General features: G+C 46.1%; 1 protein-coding gene across 1 annotated transcript in view; it reads right to left on the reverse strand.

Moving 5' to 3' along the window:
- COL5A2 (collagen type V alpha 2 chain) overlaps positions 1-22610 on the reverse strand; it is a 182321-nt gene that overhangs the window by 81040 nt on the left and 78671 nt on the right. Inside the window, exons 3-8 of the mRNA XM_083703922.1 lie at positions 15866-16093; positions 10087-10100; positions 9235-9267; positions 8108-8140; positions 6378-6431; positions 506-613 (exon numbers count right to left, since the gene is read on the reverse strand). Of these exons, the coding sequence (XP_083560048.1) occupies positions 506-613; positions 6378-6431; positions 8108-8140; positions 9235-9267; positions 10087-10100; positions 15866-16093 (470 nt within the window). The remainder of the gene's footprint in view (positions 1-505; positions 614-6377; positions 6432-8107; positions 8141-9234; positions 9268-10086; positions 10101-15865; positions 16094-22610) is intronic.

Raw genomic sequence — 22610 nt, forward strand, 5'->3', positions numbered from 1 at the left:
AGTCATTTATTTCAGTTAACAAAGCTGAAATAAAATTCTAAATGCATCAATATCCAAATAAATAAATTCCCTGATTTCCTATTTCAATATTTTACCTTTTGATTCCAGATGATTAAAAAAAAAACAGTCTTTGCCTGGAGAGCAAGTGGCATGAAAGATCAACACTATGGACTCAGCTACGTTAGTCAAAAAATAATGTTTCGAATTCGTTATGAACATGCAACACCAGATGGCAGCAGAGAGCAAAAAAAAATCTATGCGATTTTTACATAGCATTTTTTCCCCTTTTGCCATAATTTCTGACTTATTTATAGCGGTTTTCCCCCCTGTGTGTGGATCCACCCTATGTCTCCATCCGAAGGCAAGATTAAACTGAAACCAACCGAAAATTCAAAACATTTCTACATTTATTGTGTAAGTTTGAAATCCTGAAGTTCAAACATCAGCCTGCATGCTGCTACCCTGAGTTTCTCTTCTTATAGTGCCAAAGACAAACGTCACTTACTCTGCCGACTCCATCTGGCCCTGTAGATGGTTGACCGGGAGGCCCAGGGTCACCAGGTTGTCCAGGTATACCAGGTTCCCCATCTATTCCTGGAGGACCACGTGCACCCTAAAAAGAGAAGTAGTAAAAATCAGTGCAGGTATTTGCAGAACATAAACGGACCAACAAAGCTAAGCGTTTGTAAGCCAGTTCCAAATTAGACTTGGCACATGCATGACGAATACAGAGAGCCCTTCTTGTTACTGAAGGTACCTAGGCAACGATAGCAGTATGGCCACAACTCCAGAAGTTTCAACCCTCACATGGAGTCTGTTGGAATATTCTAGAAGGCACTTGAAAATGGTCTTGAACAAGCTGCTAGGCAACAGAAAATTCCCCCAGCAACAGGTGCCTTTATTAGGTCATGTGATCAACTAAGGCTAAATGAACACGTGAATAAGTCAACACTAGGTCTCTGGCCGGATGGTTAAAAGAGAAAAAAGCATTATGTTGCTTGATTTGTTTTTCAGCTATTTATTAATGACCAGTGTAAAGTTTTGTAAATAATAAAGACTCTGAGAAACAGAACTAAATGGTGTTTATTCCCGCAGTGGGAATTTCACTAAGAGCTGGAATGCCACTGCTGCTGTTGTAAAGAAGAAAAAGGTGCAGAAAAGTTTTTCTGTAAAAGGAACTCTGCTGCAGAAAGAAATGAAAACTCACAAATAGATGCTCACACACCAACAGAGTCAACATCACTGCACCACAGCTTTCCCACCAGCCTTAAGATGGGAGCTGTAACATTTGAAACAGATCTTAAATTATTAGATAACGTCCATTCTCACACAGATCCCATTCATTCCAGGAGAACCTGGCAAAACAATCTACTTTGGGGCTGAACATTTCCACCCATGGTTCCTTTTTAAAAGCCAGAAACATCAAACGGGCGATTATGACTTCAATACCATCCCCCCCCCCCTTCTCCTAGAAGGATTTCAGAACTAAGGGTGGCATCCAGTTCATTCTGTCTGCTGGTAGAAGGAATTTGTCAGTGGGAAGCAGGGGGGGGAGGCAATATTCACCAATTCCCGCTCATCCTTTCAGACCTTTGACATCATCTGATAGGAAGTGCCTACAGAGGGTGGTGATTACAGCACAAGATATTATGGGCTGTCCCATGAATCCGCTGGATGAAATAGCGGAAGAACGTTGCCTCAGGAGAGTGAGGAAAATTCTCAGGGATGATTCACACCCTGGCCAGCACTTTCTTGATCTCCTGCCCTTGGGCAGAAGATATAGAAGCATGATTAGTCGCACCAACAGGGTAAGAAACAGCTTCTATCCCTGGGCTATTAGGATGCTGAATGAAAAGATAACAGGGCAACTGACTTTTGGGTTTGGTGGGTTTGTGTCAGTAAACAAGGGGAATTAAGACTAAGAGAGCTGAGTGGGGGGTGCTCGTGTAATCTCACTGTATACAAGTTGTACAAGTGGCAATAAAGTATTTCAATATTTATACCTCCCTCTAAATCTGCTCCATAGGGTTAAGGCACCCTCCGAAACAGATTTAGGGAGTGCTTTAGGGCTCAGTCGGCGCAAACAGCAAGTCAGGTTTTCCCCAGATTGTCATTTACTCCACTCTATCATTTTTCACTCACACTGGTGCAAATTGAGAGGAACCTCTTGGGTTCCATGGCACACGGTCCAAGATTTAGAGCAAGATAATTCCACACGATAGCTTCTTTTTCAGCACAAGGCATATAGCCAAACAGGCTGTTTGGATGACAGTGAGGCAGGGGAGGAATGAGGAAAACAGAAGAAATATTTCATGGAGCTGTCTGGAATAAAATCTGTGGTGACTCATCTGAGGTAACCTCATGCACTCCATAGCCTTGTTCATTTGCGACAGGGCTCTGCCATTTTGACTTTGAATGGATGAGTCACTTAGTAGCTGAGTATGAGAGACCAGGAGGACAATAGATAAGTGCTGCCCAGCAGCATCTTCAATAGGCAGGGATGGCCTTTTGATATGAACTACAAATGTGCTTCCTCTTCATGTTTTTCACCTCATCTTCCTCTCACCTGCAGCATATTTTATGCTTGGGGTTTTTTTTAAATAAAAAAACTAGGAATATAGAAATATTGCTGACAAGTGAGAGATTCTAACTCAAGAAGAAGGTAGGCTCCCACAGATGAAATGAAACATCAAATGGAGGCTTCTAAACTTGCCATTGTTCAGTGTTAACTATTGAGATTGAGAGGCCAGCCAAAATAACATCACCACAACAGAAATCTGAGGCATTCTGAAACTTGCAGTGGTCATACTGTGTACCATCTTTTGATTATAACAAAACAAAACTGAACATTGGTTTTCTAAATATTGTTATAGGTTGGGGGGGACCCCTAAATCCTTAAAAATTAATAAATGGCAGGATTTTGATTATTTGAAATGTGAAGGGAGAAATACCAGCTTCAGATCTAGCCTAAGCAAAAATGACCCAGCCAAGCAAGGGCCGTTAAGAAAAAATACAGAACCACTGAGGGCTATTGGCAATGCAAGAGAACTGTCTATCTCCCTTGTCCTGAGGTGTGAAGAGAGACTGGGGATTTGGAAGGCTGCCAGGGTAACTGGGTATGGGGCAGGAAAAAAGAGCCTATAGAGCAAGGTGTGGTGGGAAGAAGAAGGGGGAGAGAAAAGATTAGGATCCATGTTGGGTAGGCTGGATGAAGGCTGGCTGGGAGAGATGCCTTGGACTCCAGGCCTGCACTGCTGTGGGGGAACAAGACCTTCTTGAAACAACCAAGCTGTAAAATCTGGACTTCCTCCCTACAGACTGAAGGTGTAATTAGGTGAATAAACCATATTTCTTAAAGCTATGACAGTCTCTGCCATGTCTCAATTCTCCAAAGGAACACAGACCCTGGGTGAGTGCCTGGAACCCCCAGGAATCTTGCTACTGCTCCTCTGGTGTCTACTATCCTCCTCCCACCAGCCTCTAAGCATTCATTCAGAAAATCTGAAAAAAGCTTGCAGGTTCTCTGTGCAGAGTCTAGAACCCTGTGCAACCTATGGTGCTATGACCCTCTGATGTTCCAATAAATGGAGGTTGGTTCTAATCCGGTTCCCCTCCCCTCCACATCTTCATCATATCCACAGTTATTGTTGTGTGAAGAGGGCTTAGGTGTTGCCTCGCTGGAGCCAGCAAGTTTGGTGTGAGCATTCTCCAAGAAATGTCCCATCTCTAAAGTATTTTCCAAGTGTAGGTTATCTGAACCATGGACTGCACTGTATTTCCTTATGACTACAGGGGTGTTCACACGTTGCATTCAACGAGTGTACAGTTTGTCTACCTGTATGTACACAACAAATCAACAAGTGTACAGTCTTTCACACAAGCACTTGCACACGTGAAGAGACAACTTGTGCTTGCATTCAGTGGAAGGTGCGAACAAGCCTAAATTCCTTCTATTTCAGGGCGATATCACAGGGTATAAAGCTGAGCATCACACTAAGCGGTTAAGACTGATATCTACTCTCACCCTTAAAAAGAAGAAGAAGTTTAAAATGAAGAATATTAGAATTCCACTGCACTGGTGGATCGCTGCCTCAAAACAAAAGATTAGAGTTTTAAAAAATATGCATTAGCTAGAGGCTAACCCTGCAGCTTCTTATGTCAACTTGTCCCAAAATGCAGTGCATATTGCAATGGCGTAGTTGCCTAAGGAGAACCACGAGATGGCACCATAACACACTATTATTCTTGCATTGCTTCCTCATTAACTCAGTGCCTAAAATAGATTTGGGAAACATGACAACATAATGAAGTGCTTGCAGCCAAGGAACTGGAAGGCTTGTTCAAATCAATATATGAAATTCAACCCAGGGAGACTGAGACAGTCAGTAGAGTCTTTTGGCCCTCCTTGCTCCCTTAACATCGCCAACTCATAATGGTGCAACCCACAAGTGGCCAAAGGAATTCTCTTTCTCTGTAACTCTTAAAGGTACACTAGCCTTGCCAAGGTCTAGTCTAGGACTGGGGAAACTTTGGTCCAGTACAGACCTTTCTGTATTGCAACCCCCATCATACCTGGCCATGTTTGCTTGGTCTGTTGGAAGTTGGAGTTCAGCAGCATTTGGGGGGGCATTGGCTCCTCATCCCAGTCTAGACAGAAGGTTTTAGCAATCCTATATCCCCTTGTTTCCTGGCCCACAGTTACCAGTCTTCCAAGACATCATTGCCTGCTTCCTTCCAGCCCATACAACATGTTCCCACCTGATCGTAGGTCCTATGTGCTTGTGCCTCCTTCTTGCATTTCTCCTTGGCTCTGTTATTTCATCTCCACATCTCTATCACCCATTGTTTCCTCGGGACTCATCTTTTCAGCCACTGCTTCATTCCCCAGCTTTCTTTTTTAGTCATCCCACCAATTAGTCATCTTCCATAGCATTCCTGTCTCTCTAAACCCCACCACCACCACAGCACCATCATTACCTTAAAGCTCTGCAAGGTTTTTCCAGAGGCCTGTCTCTAACTCTTTCCCTGTCTTCTCTGCCCTTTTCATCAAGCCTCCTTCTGTTCCTCTTTCCTCAGGCTCCTATACTCCCGGTTCATTGTTTATTCTGTAGCTCTCCTTCAGACAGCTTGCCTCCGAACTCAATGTCCCTTATCTTTCCTATCCACTGTGTCCTCATCCCAGTCATCAGCCCATCCCACAAAGGTGTCCCTGTCTGAAGCAGGAGTAGTCAATATGGGGCCCTGTTGTTGGACTACAACTCCCAACAGCCCAGCCAGCCATAGAATCATAAACTCCTCCCTACAGCTGTACCTGAGTGGGCTTGAACCGCCAACCTTCTGGTTATCAGCCAGATGCACTGACCCATTCTGCCACTGGAATATTGGGAACTTTAGTTCAACAACATCTAGAGGGCACCTCATTGGTTAGCACCCCCAATCTAAAGGATCTGTAAAGTAAAGGTAAAGGGACCCCTGACCATTAAGTCCCGTCGTAGCCGACTCTGGGGTTGCGGCGCTCATCTTGCTTTATTGGCTGAGGGAGCCGGCGTACAGCTTCTAGGCCATGTGGCCAGCATGACTAAACCACTTCTGGCGAACCAAAGCAGTGCACGGAAATGCCGTTTACCTTCCCACCAGAGCGGTACCTATTTATCTACTTGCACTTTGACATGCTTTCAAACTGCTAGGTTGGCAGGAGCAGGGATCAAGCAACGGGAGCTCACCCTGTTACGGGGATTCGAACCACCGACCTTCTGATCGGCAAGTCCTAGGCTCTGTGGTTTAACCCACTGCGCCACCCGCGTCCCTACAAAGGATCTGAGACAGGTTTAAAACCCTAGCCAACTTCAGTTGTGACACAGCCGCGTTCCCCATCTCTTACAGAAGTTGGACTGCAAACATTCCATACCATCACTTGGCCAATTTGTGCCAGACCCTTGCTTGACGTGATCATGAAGCAATGCAGAAATACACATTTTCTACTTCAAAATGCAGCTCTGCAATGAAACAAGACACTAAAGGCATATTTGGCACCAAGTTGTAGAAGGCAGACTATTTGCTTTTCATCTAGCCTTTTGTTCAAGTTTCCTTGACACTTTACCAGTAATTGATTGATCAAAGGATGGTTTCTTGACCATCACTGGGGATGTTGACTCATCCTTCTCTACTTGACTAATCCTTCTCTGTTTTGGTCTAGCTATGCAATGCATTTATATTTGCAAATAAATTTGCAGACAAACCAAGCATTACAAGATACTGTATGTATCCAGTAATATTTCCTTCCAACAGGAGGTCAATCCGGGGTACCACGCCTGCTGCAAGTGTGAAGAACATAATATATTAAATAAGGTTCTTGAAAGCATATGTTAACAACTTACAGGTCTTCCTTTTGGTCCTCTGTCTCCTCTTGGTCCTTGAGATCCCGGAGGCCCCTAGACCAACAATTAGAACTGTTAGGGGCATATGCATACATTTTGAAATAGCTTAATGAGCACAGCACAGTTTGGAAGTTGAGTAATTATCTCTTTCATGAAACATGGATTCATTGTCTTGTTAATATTGAAGCTGCTCTCGTTTGGCTCCATGCATCTGGGTCCTCTGTGACTGACTGCATTGCCACAGTAGTTTTCAAACTGTGTTCCATGGAGCCTTGTAAGCTTCTCAGGAGTTGGTCAGTGAGAAGTTTGGTAATAGCTGGTAAGCTTTCATGAACAGCAGCCCACCTGGCATTACTAATCTTCTGCAGCAATATGAAGACACAGAGGAATGTTGAGTGTGTTCTCCAGGTCTTGTTCTCAGTTCAGGCAGGACAGCAGTGAATCCCTACAATCACATGAATCCCTACAATCACATGAACTGATGGTGGGTTATAAATCTGCTCCAGAATCTTCAGGCTAGAGTTCTGTGGCAGATGCACAGCAGTTCCTCAGCAAAGGAGCCAACATGGAATGTCCTCTCTGAAGGCAGAGTGCTTGGAAGCCACTGCCATAAACTATGGCCCATATTCCCCTAAAAAAGTTCACTATTGAGGGTTAAAGGGAAAACACGTGAAGAATTGCCCAGAGAACACTGGTTAAACATCAGATGCATACTCTCCAACATCCCGCAGAGGAAAATCAGGGCACGTGAGAAAATCACGAGACTTAGGTGAGATCACGGCCCCCCAAAATGTGCATCTTTCAGGGCTTTGCTCTTGCAGGAGCCAGGTGATTCACACAAGGGTATGACCCACAAAAACAGGCATCTGTTGGGACCACACTCTTGCGGGAGCCCAAATGAGACAACCCAAGATCCTACTGCTTCTGCAATTCTGGAATGTCCTGCTTACAGTGGGACAGTTGACAGGTATGCAGACAGGGACAAGAGGTCAGCAACCTAAAATGAACTTTACAACGTATGTATAAGAAGACCCCTGCTGGATCAGGCCAAGGGCCCATCTGGTCCAGCATTGTGTTCTCACAGTGGCAAACCAGATGGCTATGTGAAAACACAAGCAAGCCAACCATTCTGAGCTGCCTGGCAATGTTATTTTTGCCTGCCTACTGAAAGCTATTTTTCTCCTAACCCTGGATCTGAGATCTTTCACTTCCACTCAAGGTGAGACCAAATGTTACATTTCCAATGAGTGCAATGAAACTCAGGTGGCAGCTGATGTTAGAGAAAGGCCACTTTGCAGGGGCAGAGTTGCAGGATTTGGAGCACAGAAGCACCAAGCAGGGCTTAACTCCCCCCATCCTGCAACCCTACTGCTGCAACTCCCTTGTCCCTACTCCATGTTTGCAAATGCAAACACTCACACACGTCACTTGGGACCATCTAAGTACAGGGAAGCACGGGGGGGGGGGTGGACTTCCTTTCCTAAGTATTATATGTGAAGACTAAAGTGCAGGAAGAGCAATAGGAAATGAAAACCGATGGGGAAATCTATATGAAAGACCTCATGCACAGCAACCACTAACAATCATATAAATAAGAACTATAGCATGGCAGATGCAATAACCAACTCTGAAAGGAAGAGATCAGAACAGCTGCCAAAGATAAGAAGAAAGTGCACACTGGGAGAATATTCCACATTCTTTAAAGAATACTGGAGTTAGTGATTACTTACAGCTGGTCCGGGCCGGCCTCGAATACCTGTAACCTAAAGACAGAGAACAAGTTTAATAACAGATCACAACTTAGTGAAGTGTAGCAAGTATTTTGTGGTAATAATTTGCAGCATGATTCTCAGCAAGAATTCTCTCTCTTTGTCTGGCAGACTCCATTAACATTTCCACAGATTTTCTGCAGAAGGAGCAAGAGCCGAAAATGAAAAACCAAACACTGTAAGTACGTTAAAAAGCTATCTGGCGGCTATGTATTTTCACTTCCCACACAGATACACATCTCTCAGTGCTTGGCCTGGTTAGGGACATTGTTGGCCATTGGGGCTAGGCAGGAATATTTCCACTTGGCATATTGGCCCTGGCTCTACGGTTTTCGCCTTCCTCATAGCAATTGTCACAACTTTGTGTGGCTTCGTCTTGGATGGAAGAGAGGTTGTAGCACTCCTCAAACGGGGACCCCAGTGGGGGGACCCCATTTGATGTAGGTCATAGCCCCTGCCCCCCAAGGTTGGGTTAACCCTAGAATACACTCCCAACAGATGGGCTGGATTTAAAATGCCTAAGCCCAAACCTTCACATCTGCAATAAATAAAGTTGTGGTCTATTTGACCCATTCTTCACTTATATACATTGTCCTGTCTGGTTATTTTACAGTCATACCTCATGTTATGTTTGCTTCATGTTACGTTTTTTCAGGTTGTGTCCCACAGCATCCCAGAAAGGGTTACTTCCGGGTTTCGCCGTATGCGCACAAGCGCCAAATCGCACCGCACACCTGCGCAGATACGGCACTTCAGGTTGCGGGCTTTTCATGTTGTGAACGGGCCTCCAGAACGGATCCCGTTCGCAACCAGAGGTACCACTGTACTATATTGTACTATATCAGAGGCAAAGGGGTCACGAGGCCTTGACACACAAGTTACTGATTACTGCATACCATTATTTGACAACTGTTATTGTTTTATTGCAACCTATCTTTGGGCAGGGGGCGGGGGGAATCTAAGGACCAAAAGATGGAACATAAATGCCTCTGATAAATAAGTTGTTTTACATACTATGCCCCGTAAAGAGTCATGTCAGTGAAAATTAAAATGGAAACCATAAACAAAGGAACCCAGCAACAACTTACCATTGGCACAATTCCAGGTTCTCCTTTTTGACCCTGCAGGGTTGGAAATGAACGTTATTCCTGACAGTACAATAATAAGGAAAAGGCTTTTCAACATTCCACATAAAACACATGATGACATTATGCAAGAGGAGGGCGGTCCCAAATTATTAGAAAACCTGAAAATCTCTTTTAGCATTAAATGCTAAATCAGTGCAGTTACCTAAAGCCTGGTCATGGATATGGGTGAAAGAAGCTTTGCGCTCTCTCTCTCGCTCTCTCTCTGGGTGTGGGTGTGTGGGTGTGGGTGTTTGTGTGTGTGTGTGCATTCTGGTTCTTGTATTTTCTCCCCTTCAAAATGTATCTATCTGTGCTCCACAAAGAGTACACAGTCCTGGGGGCTATTTAAAGTTCCTTGAGGTTTTTTCAAATTACCATCAAAGAGCTTAGGGTGGCATTTTATGTAATGGGTTAGTAAAGGTAAAGGGACTTCTGACCATTAGGTCCAGTCGTGGCCGACTCTGGGGTTGCGGTGCTCATCTCGCTTTATTGACCGAGGGAGCCGGCGTACAGCTTCCGGGTCAAGTGGCCAACATGACTAAGCCACTTCTGGCGAACCAGAGCAGCACACGGAAACACCGTTTACCTTCCCGCTGGAGTGGTACCTATTTATCTACTTGCCCTTTGACGTGCTTTCGAACTGCTAGGTGGGCAGGAGCAGGGACGGAGCAACGGGAGCTCACCCTGTCGCAGAGATTTGAACCGCCGACCTTCTGATCGGCAAGTCCTAGGCTCTGTGGTTTAACCCACAGCACCACCTGCGTCCCTTTAATGGGTTAGTAGAGGGAGGTACATAAAAGTGAGAATGCTTACCTTCCGTCCTCTACCTGGAAGAAAAGGGAAAAAAGAGAAGAGAAATTAGCTCAGGTGGGTTCCCAGCAAATGTACGGATAATGATTTCCATGCCTGAAGTTATGAGCTATATTCAGGCATTCAGAATGTGACTTTACTAAACATGCACGGAGCGGCAAATATACTGGTACACTTTAACATAACTTCTCATCCATTTCTCTCTTCTGTGTAGTCAGAGAGGCTTTTGCACAATTCAGAACCCTGGAAAAATCAGAATTCCAACATGCGCAGGGCAGCTTCCTCCATACTGCTAACAGTGTTGGGAGTTGCCAGCACGTTCATGGGTTAAAAGATCGGTTGGCTGAATCAAACAGGAGACAAAAAGGCAAGCCTCTTAAGAAGTAGAGGCCTGAGGGGAGAAAGTTGGGAAGAAACACAGGCCTGAGGGGGAAACGCGTGAATTTCGTTACATGGATTACGGAATAGGAGCAGCCATGAAGAAAGAAGGAAAGCCTCAGGCAAGGTCCTGAGAAAGGTCTGTGTTGTTACCAAGAAAGGAGAGAACAAAGGAGCCAAGATGCAAGGAGGAAAAGTGGAAACGCAGGAGAGGAGGAATGTCACATGCAGAACTCCCCAGTCATTCTTTGGTGCACAGGTTGCTAATTTTGACAGGTGCATAAATGTGTGATTTATTGAGTGAAGCCGGGAAATTGCTTAAGCCATCCTGCGGGAAGATACTTCCTATTTCAGGAATGCAGAATTTTATTTTGCTTATATCACAGATGAAGCAATTTTGCATTTCCTGTAAATAAAACTCTTCTCTGCAAACCTTCCCTCAGACCACAATCCTATGTATGTTTAATCAATAGCCCCATTGTGCTCAAAGATACTTACTTCCAAGTAAGTATTTATAGGATTACAGACTGAATCTGCTATGTGCTGATCTTTGGCAGCTTCCTTTAACGTTCATATTTTGTCTTTAAACCTAGCTGGCTGTTACATGCAATCAAAAGTTGGCCAGCAAGCACAAATAATCCAATAAATGTTTTCTAAATACTGCCTCCCCTCATCATTTTTATCGAATTTTGCAAGAGCTACAGCTGACTGGAAACCTATTTAGCACCAGCCACTTCTAACATGCATACTAATTATAAGCAAATGCCCAGATGTGAAGTCAAACCATAATATAATTCTTAGGCAGGTGTTGACAAATGTATTTAAAAGCATTCAGGCAGTCTACAGCTTTGGCATCGTCTTCTTTCCGCTTGTGTGGCTGAAATTTGCAGCCTTTGGCCTGAAACCTGCGAAATGCACCCATCTGCTTATTAAAGCATGCCATATCTTGTCTTATTGCTTCATCGTCTAACAACCAGATGTACAGCTCTTGTTCATACGCCAAGTCATCAAAAGTAATCCAAATGGCAAATAGTAAAGATAAAGGGTCCAATCGTGACCGACTCTGGGGTTGCAGCGCTCATCTCGCTTTATTGGCTGAGAGAGCAGGCGTACAGCTTCCGGCTCATGTGGCCAGCATGACTAAGCCGCTTCTGGCGAACCAGAGCAGAGCACGGAAATGCCATTTAGCTTCCCGCCAGAGCGGTACCTATTTATCTACTTGCACTTTGACGTGCTTTTGAACTGCTAGGTTGGCAGGAGCAGGGACCGAGCAACGGGAGCTCACCCCGTTGTGGGGATTCGAACCGCCGACCTTCTGATTAGCAAGTCCTAGGCTCTGTGGTTTAACCCACAGCGCCACCCACACATTTTGGAAGTCGCCATGCTCCCCAGTAGAATTACCATATTTTTCCGTAGACAAGACTAGGGTTTCTTTAACCAAAAAATATAGGTTTAAAAATGCGGCTTGTCTTATACACAGGTAGTGCTGAGGGGTGTTTTCTTAATTTGGAGTCCCCAAAAATAGGGGGCCTCTTATATATGGGGGCGTCTTATACACGGAAAAATACGGTACTCAGCACACGTGTCAGGCATGTTTGAGCACAATCTGCTTTGCTTCCAGTATAAAGGAAGATCAGAAATTCAAAGATTTCCTTCTGCTGCAGGTCCTTCCCTTAACAATTAGTGAAATATCCAGTTTATGTTCCTCGGGGCATACAAAGGAAATGAACTATAACACCAGTTCAACAAACCTTTCCTGTTTAAAAAAAAAACCCCACAAATTGTATGGTTTGAATTTTGTAAGAAAGTGCTGTATTTGCGTGAATCTAATGTGCTGTTGAATCTAATGCGCACCTCAATTTTCAAAACCTTGAAACCGAAATTTGCTGGCACCATCAAATCGAATGCGCACCCTAATTTCTGCAACATAATTTGGCCAAAAAAAGGTGTGCATTACATTCGAGTAAATACAGTAGCATTCGTTTAGTCCAGGGGTGCCCAAATATTTTTCAAACAGGGCCAGATTTGATGAAGCTAACATGCGTGAGGGCCAACCAAAGTTGTTGAGTTTTTAAGGATTAAAGTTGTTGAGCTTTTTTTGCAATTTGACCTGGAGGTTGTTGAACTTTTTTTTAGGATTTAACTGGAAATATAGACATATACTGCTACAGGGGCCGGATTACATCGACCGGTGGGCCAAATTTGGCCCCCGGAACAGACTTTGGGCATGCCTGGTTTAGTCTAACTCATCTGTTCTTCACAGTTTTGTCTTACTTGCCTGAAAATATATATAGTGCATCACAGCTCTCCAGTCCAGTCAGGATTATGCCTATTGCAAACCATCACATGCTCAGTAGGGGGACCCCAATAGCAGATGCCATGTCGGGGCACCACTGCACATCTGACCTCCCAACAGTTGAGTCACTGTTGCTTACTGGGAGAGAGAGGAGAGGTTTGCATGGTGCAAACACGCCAGCGGAAATACCACTTTGATTCCGCCAATGCTCCCAGCCACCTCTCTTCTTCCCTCTCTGAGGAAGCAGCGGCAACTCACCTGTTGGGGGGGGGAGGTGCAATCCCCTACTGCTACCTCCCCACAAAATTGCTGCCATTTCGACCAATAATCTGGCAAGCGTGGCTTCCCCACTAGAACTCTTACACCGCTGAAGCACTGCTTCTCGTTAATTGGTTGGAAACAGAATTAGAACAACATGCCATGTCATCCAACGATGCCTTCCCTCCACGACTGAGGCCATTTTATAAAGTTTATCCAGGAGTAAACTTCATTCAGAAAGAAGTCCTTTCAATGTTAAGTAAACACTTCCTGATTGCAGGGCCTGACCTCACTGTTGTTTCTTGTTGGCCACAGCTGAAGGATTGGTAATGAATAGCCTCTTAATTATCCTTGAATAGCCTTTCTTAATATCCCGTTGTCAGTTTCCCTTTCTATGGGAAGTTGTAGCGGGAGGTAAGACTTTAATTACGGGTTTCTTTTTCCTGCCAGATTGCACCATTTTGCCATACAAAATTAAAAGGAAAGAATGAGACTACAATGATGTGACAACAATATCATGCAGATTCTCTGTAAAGAATGAACCGCACAGCAGGGCAGCAATTCGGGGGGGGGGGAGTAAGTTACCATGGAAACAATCTAGGATGGTGTAAACAGTGGTCCAGTTGCCAGAGGAAGATAGGGAAGTTAGGAACTGAAGCTATATGTGGCTGGGAATATAGCCTAAAACTTCAAGCATGGACCACATGAGCTATCATTGGGTCTTTGGTGGATGGTCCCTATTTTCCAGGGACAGTCCCATATTTACAAGAGCTGTCCCATTTTTTTAATTATTTGATTCTGGAAGGTCCCGCTTTTCCTTGGGACGTCCCTATTTTCAACCAGAGAAACATTGGAGGGTATGGAGTTATGTGACCCCCACAAGCCAAAGAGATAAGTAACTATACAACATTTAGAAGACATCTGAAGGCAGCCCTGTATTATTATTATTATTATTATTATTATTATTATTATTATTATTATTATTTATTTCTACCCCCCCCCCCCAATCTGGCTGGGTTTCCCCAGCCACTCTGGGCGACTTCCAACAAAAGATTTAAAATATGTTAAAACAACAGTCCTTAAAAACTTCCCTAAACAGGGCTGCTTTCAGATGTCTTCTAAATGTCAGATAGTTGCTTATTTCCTTGACATCTGACAGGAGGGCGTTCCACAGGGCGGGCACCACTACCGAGAAGGCCCTCTGCCTGGTTCCCTGTAACCTCACTTCTCGAAGTGGAGGGAACCGCCAGAAGGCCCTAGGAGCTGGACCTCAGTGTCCGGGTTGAACGATGGGGGTGGAGATGCTCCTTCAGGCATACTGGACTAGTTTTATTATGTTTTTATATATGTTGGAAGCTGTCCAGAGTTGCTGGGGCAACCCAGTCAGATGGGTCAGGTATTATGGAATAGGACATCCCCATTTTCATCGGAGAAATGTTGGAGCGTATGCTATTGGAGGCAGTGGTGCCCACCTGGACTGGTTTTTAGTAAGAAGGCAGGTGGGGTGGTGGGCTAGCTGAAGACAGACTGAGATTGATGGAGCCGTGCCTCACTCACTTTAATGGGCCAGCCTCTACTGCACCAAACTGCGTCCCACCACCACCATATTCACACATGGTGCATAGTAATATCTCCGCCTAAGTCTGCTTGGGGACGTGGCTGGTGCTGTGGGTTGAACCCCAGAGCCTAGGACTTGCCGCTCAGAAGCTTGGTGGTTTGAATCCCCATGACGGGGTGAGCTCCTGTTGCTCAGTCCCTGCTCCTGCCAACCTAGCAGTTAGAAAGCACGTCAAAGTGCAAGTAGATAAATAAGTACCGCTCCGGTGGGAAGGTAAACGGCATTTCCGTGTGCTGCTCTGGTTCGCCAGAAGCGGCTTAGTCATGCTGGTCACATGACCCGGAAGCTGTACGCCGGCTCCCTCGGCTAATAAAGCAAGATGAGTGCCGCAACCTCAGAGTTGGCCACGACTGGACCTAATGGTCAGGGGTCCCTTTACCTTTAAGTCTGCTTGAGCCATTTTATCTTTGTGAATTGCTTGAGCCATTTTATCTTTGTGAATTGCTTGAGCCTAAACTGTTCTGAACCACACATCTTAGACTAATGTGTGGGTCATAACTGAATTATCCCCCTGGTTTTTGCGCTTTCCATATGTCCCGGCAACAGGGCTGGCCCAAGACATATTGATACCTGAGGTGGAGCCCAAAATGGCTTCCTCCTCCCTCCACCCCACCAGGGAAGAAGGGGTGAGGCAAAATCTACACCAGGAACAAGGGGGGGGAGAGAGAAAGATCTCCATCAGGGTCTGCTGCCTCTAGTGTACCCTACCAGCCTGGCCTCATGCGTGGACCAGCCCTGCCTGACACTATTTTCAACTCTGCATGTGTTAAAATGTATATTTTGAGGAAAAAACACTTCTAGAAATGGGTATTCTGAGAGAAAATACGTTTTAAAATATGCAAAAATTAGATTGGTAGTTGGGTTCCTATTGAGGGTACTTGACAAGCCGACAGGAGAGCGATGAGGGACCAAGGATTGAAGTGGTTATTCTGTGATATTATGGCAGTGGACAAAGCTATATGGTAACTTTTGAATATATGTGTTTTAATATAATAATAATCAGTGCTTTTTTCGGGGGGGTTAGCTAGGGATGATGGGAGTTTTAGTCCCTAAATAGCTGGAGGGCCGAGTTTGGGGGTGCCTGTTCTAGGTGTTCTGGGTGTGGTGAGTATGCACAAGTGCCCATCTCCCGTGCCACATGGACTCAGGCAAGTGCGTACACGTCGAAGTGAAGCTGTTATATACCCCAGCATGCAACTGGCCCCCGATTATCACATTTGAAGCAATCTTACCAATAGCACCTTCAAATCCATTGCGGGCTGTGTTTGGACACACAAGGCAGCACTCTCCCGGAGGGACCTGTGGATTTTCACATTCCAGAACATCGAGACATTGGATCTCATCGCAGAGAATGGCTCCGCTGTCGCAAACGCAAATCTGGCATGGGGACGGCTTCCAAATGTCTCTGTTCAGATACACCTGGCCATTCTGCGTGCAGGCAACCTCTTCGGTATCTAGTTCTAAAAGAAAGGATAACAGAAGGCAATGTAAGTGGCTTCATTTTACTACACGGTGACAACACAATGTGTCAACAGAATGGCAACCCCTCATGAGGTGCATGTGCTTCTTCACTTGTTTGCGACATGCAGGAATAGATCCTGGCTTCCTGCTGCATGCAAACCATGAGCCATGGCTTATTTTTTTATTTTTGAAAAAGAAAAGCAAGGCAATAGCTCTAAGTTGGGACTCAGCTACATTAGTTTTTTAAAAGCGTTTAAAATGTGTTATATTGCTGCGACACCAGGTGGCGCTGTAGAGTTCCGACTTTCGGCAATGTGATTTCACATTAAGAGGTTTACAACATGTTTTCCTGAAACTTTTTTTTTTTATGTGTCTAGATCCAGCCCTGGAGTTTGTACCCTAACTCGAGTAAAGCTATTCTGCCAATTGTGAAAGCAACCAAAAGTGAAACAGATGTGTTGTTAACTATTACCTACCCACATTCTCACTTCTTGGCTGCTAAATGTAGATTGTGTACATACCATACATTTAAAGCCCATTCCACTCCCCCCAAAAAATCCTGGGAACTGTAGTTTTCCTCACCACATAGATACAACTCCCAGCAACCTTTCCCCCCCCCCCTGTACAGTGCTGCCTCGCAAGACGAAATTAATCCGTTCCGTGAGGCTCTTCGTATAGCGTTTTTTTTCGTCTTGCGAAGCAAGCCCATTGACAGCTTAGCGAATTAGCGCTATTAGCGGTTTAGCGGCTTTTAGCGATCAGCTGTTAAGCGGCTTATCAGCGGATCAGCTGGTAAGCGGCTTAGGGCTTAGGAAAAGGGGGGAAAGGGGGAAAAAACCCGCAGGAACTCGCAAGACATTTTCGTCTTGCGAAGCAAGCCCCTAGGGAAATTCGTTTTGCGAAGCACCTCCAAAACGGAAAACCCTTTCGTCTAGCGGGTTTTCCGTCTTGCGAGGCGTTGGTCTTGCGGGGCACCACTGTAGTTCTCAGGATTTGGGAGGGTGCTTTAAAAGTATGGTGCATATGAAGCCTTAGTCTATGTACACATTAGTGGCTTAAAATGCAGGGAGGTCATTACCCCCCCTCACTTTGTCTCAACGTTGCATTTGCATGTTGTTGTACACACCAGAGAGGGGCCAGAGATGTCTTCCCCGTTAATGCACATTACCTGTTTGGTTTTCCCCATGCCTACAACCAGAACCACCCCACTCCTTTTCATGAAGCTGTTGTCTGCACATGCACTCTCATCCACACATATACTTTATCACGTATACAGTCATCAAAGTGTTTTTTAAAACTATGAAAAACAAAAGTAACAAATAAAATAGTAGGATCGAAAGAAGCCAGAGAAATTGTTGCCAAAGTGAGTCTCCCTCGGTCACAAGCCAGGTGTTAGAAAGAGAGGGAAAGGAAACAAAATTATTAATAATAATACTCCACCAAGTGACAGGAGCTGTGGTCTAAACCACTGAGCCTCTTGGGCTTGCTGATCAGAAGGTCAGCGGTACGAATCTCCGCAGCAAGGTGAGCTCCCGTTGCTCTGTCCCTGCTCCTGCCAACCTAGCAGTTCGAAAGCACGTCAAAGTGCAAGTAGATAAATAGGTACCGCTCCGGCGGGAAGGTAAAGGGCGTTTCTATGCGCTCTGGTTTCTGTCACGGTGTCCCGCTGTGCCAGAAGCAGTTTAGTCCTGCTGGCCACATGACCGGGAAAGCTGTCTGCAGACAAACGCTGGCTCCCTCAGCCTGAAAGCGAGATGAGCGCCGTAACCCCATTGTCACCTTTCACTGGACTTAACCATCCAGGGGTCCTTTACCTTTACCTATCAGGGCTGGGGCTGCTGAACATTGGGTGTTTACGCGCCATATTTTTAAAGCACACATTTGCCCTGATTGCCAATCCTCGGAACCATAGTTTACCCATGTGATGGCCTGGGATTCGGACTTGGAGGCTGAACCTGAGGAATCCCAGCCTGCACAGGATTCCCTGCCTCCAGAACCATGCTGGGGCATGAGCCTGAAGGGTCCTCAACTGTGCCGGATCCTGAGGTGCAGGCATCAACTGAGCCTGCTCTGGCCCCTGAGGTGATGGAGGACCCATTGCCTGCAGGTGCTCAACTCTCAGTCCCGTCAGGGGAGGCTGAGCTTGCCTCTGGGTCTGGTAGCCCTCCAGCCTCTCCTGAGCTGCAGAGGCTCAGGGCAGAGAGGCGGAGGGAACTAAGTTCCTGCAGGAGGAGTGCTCACCTCCAGGCCAGGAGAGGCGAGTCACCAGAGAATCAGGGCCACCCTCTGCCTCGGGGCAGATAAAAGCCAGCCAGCCCCAGTCCCAAGTTGCGGCAGCAACATTGTTGGTAGCCAATTCCTGCCGGATCTCCTGCCCTCGCCCGACTCCCTGCTTTGGACCCAGCTTCAGCTTTGACGGACGGCTTCAATACAGCACCCTCGACCTCAGACTGAACTTGGACCACGCCTCACAGAAACCCCATGGGACCAGCACAACCCATCACAAAGCTACAACTCCCAGCAACCACTAAAAGGAATAAGAAGACAAAGGAACACAAGAAGAGGCTGCTGGTTCTGGCCAATCTAGTCCAGCACCCTGTGGGGAACCCAAAAGCAGGACCTCAGAACAAAAGCACTCTCCCCTCTTGTGGTTTACAACAACAGGTATTCAGAAGAATTGATGTCTCTGACTGTGGCAGCAGAGCATAGGCATCACAGATCGTAGCCATTTAGAGCCTTATCCCCCATGAATTTGTCTAACCCTCTTTTAAAACCACCCAAGGTGGTGGTTTAACTATGCACTGTACTTTATTCCATCTGTCCTGAATCTTCCAACATTCAGCTTCATTGCATGTCCACTAGTGTTATGAGAGAGAAAAACTTCTCTCTGCTCACTTTCTTCATGGCTTGCAGAATTTTATAAACTTTCATCCTCTCACCTTTTCTCTAAATTAAAAAAAAAAGCAAAAACACTCAAATGCTGTGATTTTCCTAAACAGGGATCATTCCGGTTTCCCTTTTCTGAACCTTTCCTACAATATCCTTTCTGAGGTGAGACAGTGATGTTTAAAATAAAATTAAGTCGTATTCTGGAGTATCAGTGGCTATGATGATGACCTCACCGTTTCGCTTTTTATGAGGCTGTTAAAAAGGTAAAAGTACCCCGACTGTTAGGTCCAGTCACAGACGACTCTGGGATTGCGGCGCTGAGGGAGCTAGCGTTTGTCCGCAGACAGTTTTTCCGGGTCATGTGACCAGCATGACTAAGCCACTTCTGGTGAACCAGAGCAGTGCACAGAAATGCTGTTTACCTTCCCGCTGGAGCGGGATCTATTTATCTACTTGCACTTTGACGTGCTTTTGAACTGCTAGGTGGACAGGAGCAGGGACCCAGCAATGGGAGTTCACCCCATTGCAGGGATTCGAACCGCCGACATCCTGATCGGCAAGCCCGTTAGAGGCTGTTAAAAGGTAAAGGGACCCCTGACCATTAGGTCCAGTCGTGGTCGACTCTGGGGTTGCGGCGCTCATCTCGCTTTATTGTCCGAGGGAGCCGGCGTACAGCTTCCGGGTCATGTGGCCAGCACGACTAAATTAAAGGGTTTAAGGAGGCCGAATCTCTCCTGCCTCCACTGAGAGCACAATATCTATTGTTGCTATTGCCCAGGAATAGGGCTGTGGGCTCAAGGCCCACATTGGGCAAAAGATTCCCACGTTCCAGACCAGATGACCCTCATGGTCCCTTCCAATTCTATTGGGGAATTGGGACTTGTGGAGAATTTCTGCAGTTATTTCATTTAAAGAATTTAGTGTGCTACCGCTAGGTGGCAGAAAAAGCCAGCTAATAACTAGGCGGAATTATCTTCTTGCACAGTGAAGGAAAACAGGCCAGCCTTTCATTTGTTTGGACTTATTTGGGTTTGGGTTTGTCTCGGATTATGACTTCCTGCCAACGCAACTTCTCAGAGTAAATATAATATCAACACTGCTGAGATGCTGAGGGTAATAAGCATTGTGCTTGCTCTCTTCAAGCAGCGATTGCAGCAGCATCTTCCGCTTGCTTATATTAGCGAATGAGGCTGACCTTTGAGAATTCACTCAGGACCTACCCAATGGCTTTTTACCAAGATGACTGAATCATCGCTCACCAAAATTGCTGGGAATATGAGAAACAGAGGAGAGAGAGAGGAGGACATGACCCAGATTCTCTTACCAAGAACGTCCTCCAGTATGTTCTTTATTTTTTATTTTTTAAGCATTTTTATTAGCAGGGGTGGATGAGAGTAAAAGCAAGCACCGATTCTTCTGCCCTGTCCTTCTAGTTTCCAGACTCTGTGCTTCATCCAAAGCAAGAACAGGGAAATAGATTGTGTTGGATTCCAGCTCCTTTCAACACAAGCATGGCTGATGGTCAGATTCGATAGGAGTGGCAGTCCAATCAACATCTGAAGGACCACATTTTCCCCGTCACTGATCTGAAGGCCCCTAGTGTAAGGGTTAAAGGGGTTGCTCGTGCGTAAGTTGCCGCCACTCCTGGCTAGGTTGCCTGGTTAAACCTTTTCTGTCTGGACAGCCCTTCACTTCGTGGCTGTTTCAGTCGCTAGCAGAATCCGTCAGTGGGCGTTTCTTGAACCTCTTCCAGCAAAGAAGTTCTTTGACGCCAAGTCTCCGCCTACTCTCCCTGCGCGGAAGTCTTCTGTGCAGGGTGGATGTGGGCAGCGGAGGACCCGTGCTCTCCCCGCTGGTCTCCGGCGAGGAGTCCTGGAGCCCCCTTGCCGATTCCCCCATCTGCCCCCCTTTATCCCTGGTGTTACGCTGATTTCCTTCCCCAGCTGATGAGCTGCCTCTCTCCCTGCTGGGCCCTTCTCCGACATCACTTGGGAGCCTTGCCTCCGCCTCTGGCTCCGATGGCAGTTCCCTGACACCTAGCAATTACTAGTAGCCATTTTTCTGGCTACCAAATCGTTGTTCCCTAAGGCACATTTGAGAAGCAAGAATGTCCCCCCCCCCCTTACCCGTTAAATTGATTTGCCATATAAAAGGTAACAGGATATGTCTTGGCGTGAGCTGGACTTTCTAGAGAAATGGGCCTTCATCCACAACCCTTTTCAAGAGCAATTACTTTATGGATGGAGAAAAGAACATGGAGAGAAGGTGAAAAGGCTTGAATGAAAAGTTGACAAGATGAAGGTATGGAGAGAAGAAATTTAGAGATGGAACCACGTGAGCTGGACTTTCTAGAGAAATGGGCCTTCATCCACAACCCTTCTCAAGAGCAATTACTTTAAGGATGGAGAAAAGAACATGGAGAGAAGGTGAAAAGGCTCGAATGAAAAGTTGACAAGATGAAGGCATGGAGAGAAGAAATTTAGAGATGGAACCATGAAAAGAGAAGCACACAGTATGCTAAGGGGACCCACAGTCTCACTTGGGCAGTGGGCACATCATGCATTTAAAGCACATGATTTCCCCCAAAGAATAAAGGGAACTATAGTTTACCCTCGCAGAGCTACAAGTACTCTTAGCAAACTGCAGTTGCCAGGATTTGGGTGGGGGGGTGCCATATGCTTTGAACCACAGGCTTGTGGTTTAAGGCTGCTTGATATGTTCATACAACTTCTGTCCCAAATCACAGGGGTTTGGTGTTGGCTACAGACATGGAATGGGACGCAGGTGGCACTGTGGGTAAAAGCCTCAGCGCCTAGGGCTTGCCGATCGAAAGGTCGGCGGTTCGAATCCCTGCGGCGGGGTGCGCTCCCGCTGCTCGGTCCCAGCGCCTGCCAACCTAGCAGTTCGAAAGCACCCCTGGGTGCAAGTAGATAAATAGGGACCGCTTACTAGCGGGAAGGTAAACGGCGTTTCCATGTGCGGCTCTGGCTCTGGCTCTGGCCAGAGCAGCTTCGTCACGCTGGCCACGTGACCCGGAAGTGTCTCCAGACAGCGCTGGCCCCCGGCCTCTTGAGTGAGATGGGCGCACAACCCCAGAGTCTGGCAAGACTGGCCCGTACGGGCAGGGGTACCTTTACCTTTACCTTTACAGACATGGAATACAGTGGTACCTTGGTTGTTGAACTTAATCCATTCCGTTCGAAAACCAAGGCGTGGCTTCTGATTGGCTGCAGGAGCTTCCTGCACTCAATTGGAAGCCGCATCAGCTGTGCCGGACATTCAGCTTCCAAAAAACATTCGCAAACTAGAACACTTACTTCCGGGTTTGCGGCGTTCGGGAGCCAACTTGTTCGACGACTAAGCCATTCGAGAACCAAAGTACCACTGCAGTTAATCTCACCCACCTTTATCCTGCTTTAATATGGTAAGTTAACAGATAAATAGGTCTGTTTCATTGGACATGTGAAATGAGTAATTATGTAGTGAGAGAACAATGCAAATTCACTGAAGATTATGTGGCTCATTGTAAGCTTGTGGGCAAGTTACTCTCAGCCCAACCTACCAGCCCAGGCTGCTGCTAAGAATAAAATGGGATAAAAATAAAATGGGATAAAATGGGATTAAAAT

This window comes from Podarcis gaigeae, assembly GCF_964106915.1.
Source record: "Podarcis gaigeae genome assembly, chromosome: 1".
NCBI classification, from domain to species: Eukaryota; Metazoa; Chordata; class Lepidosauria; order Squamata; family Lacertidae; genus Podarcis; species Podarcis gaigeae.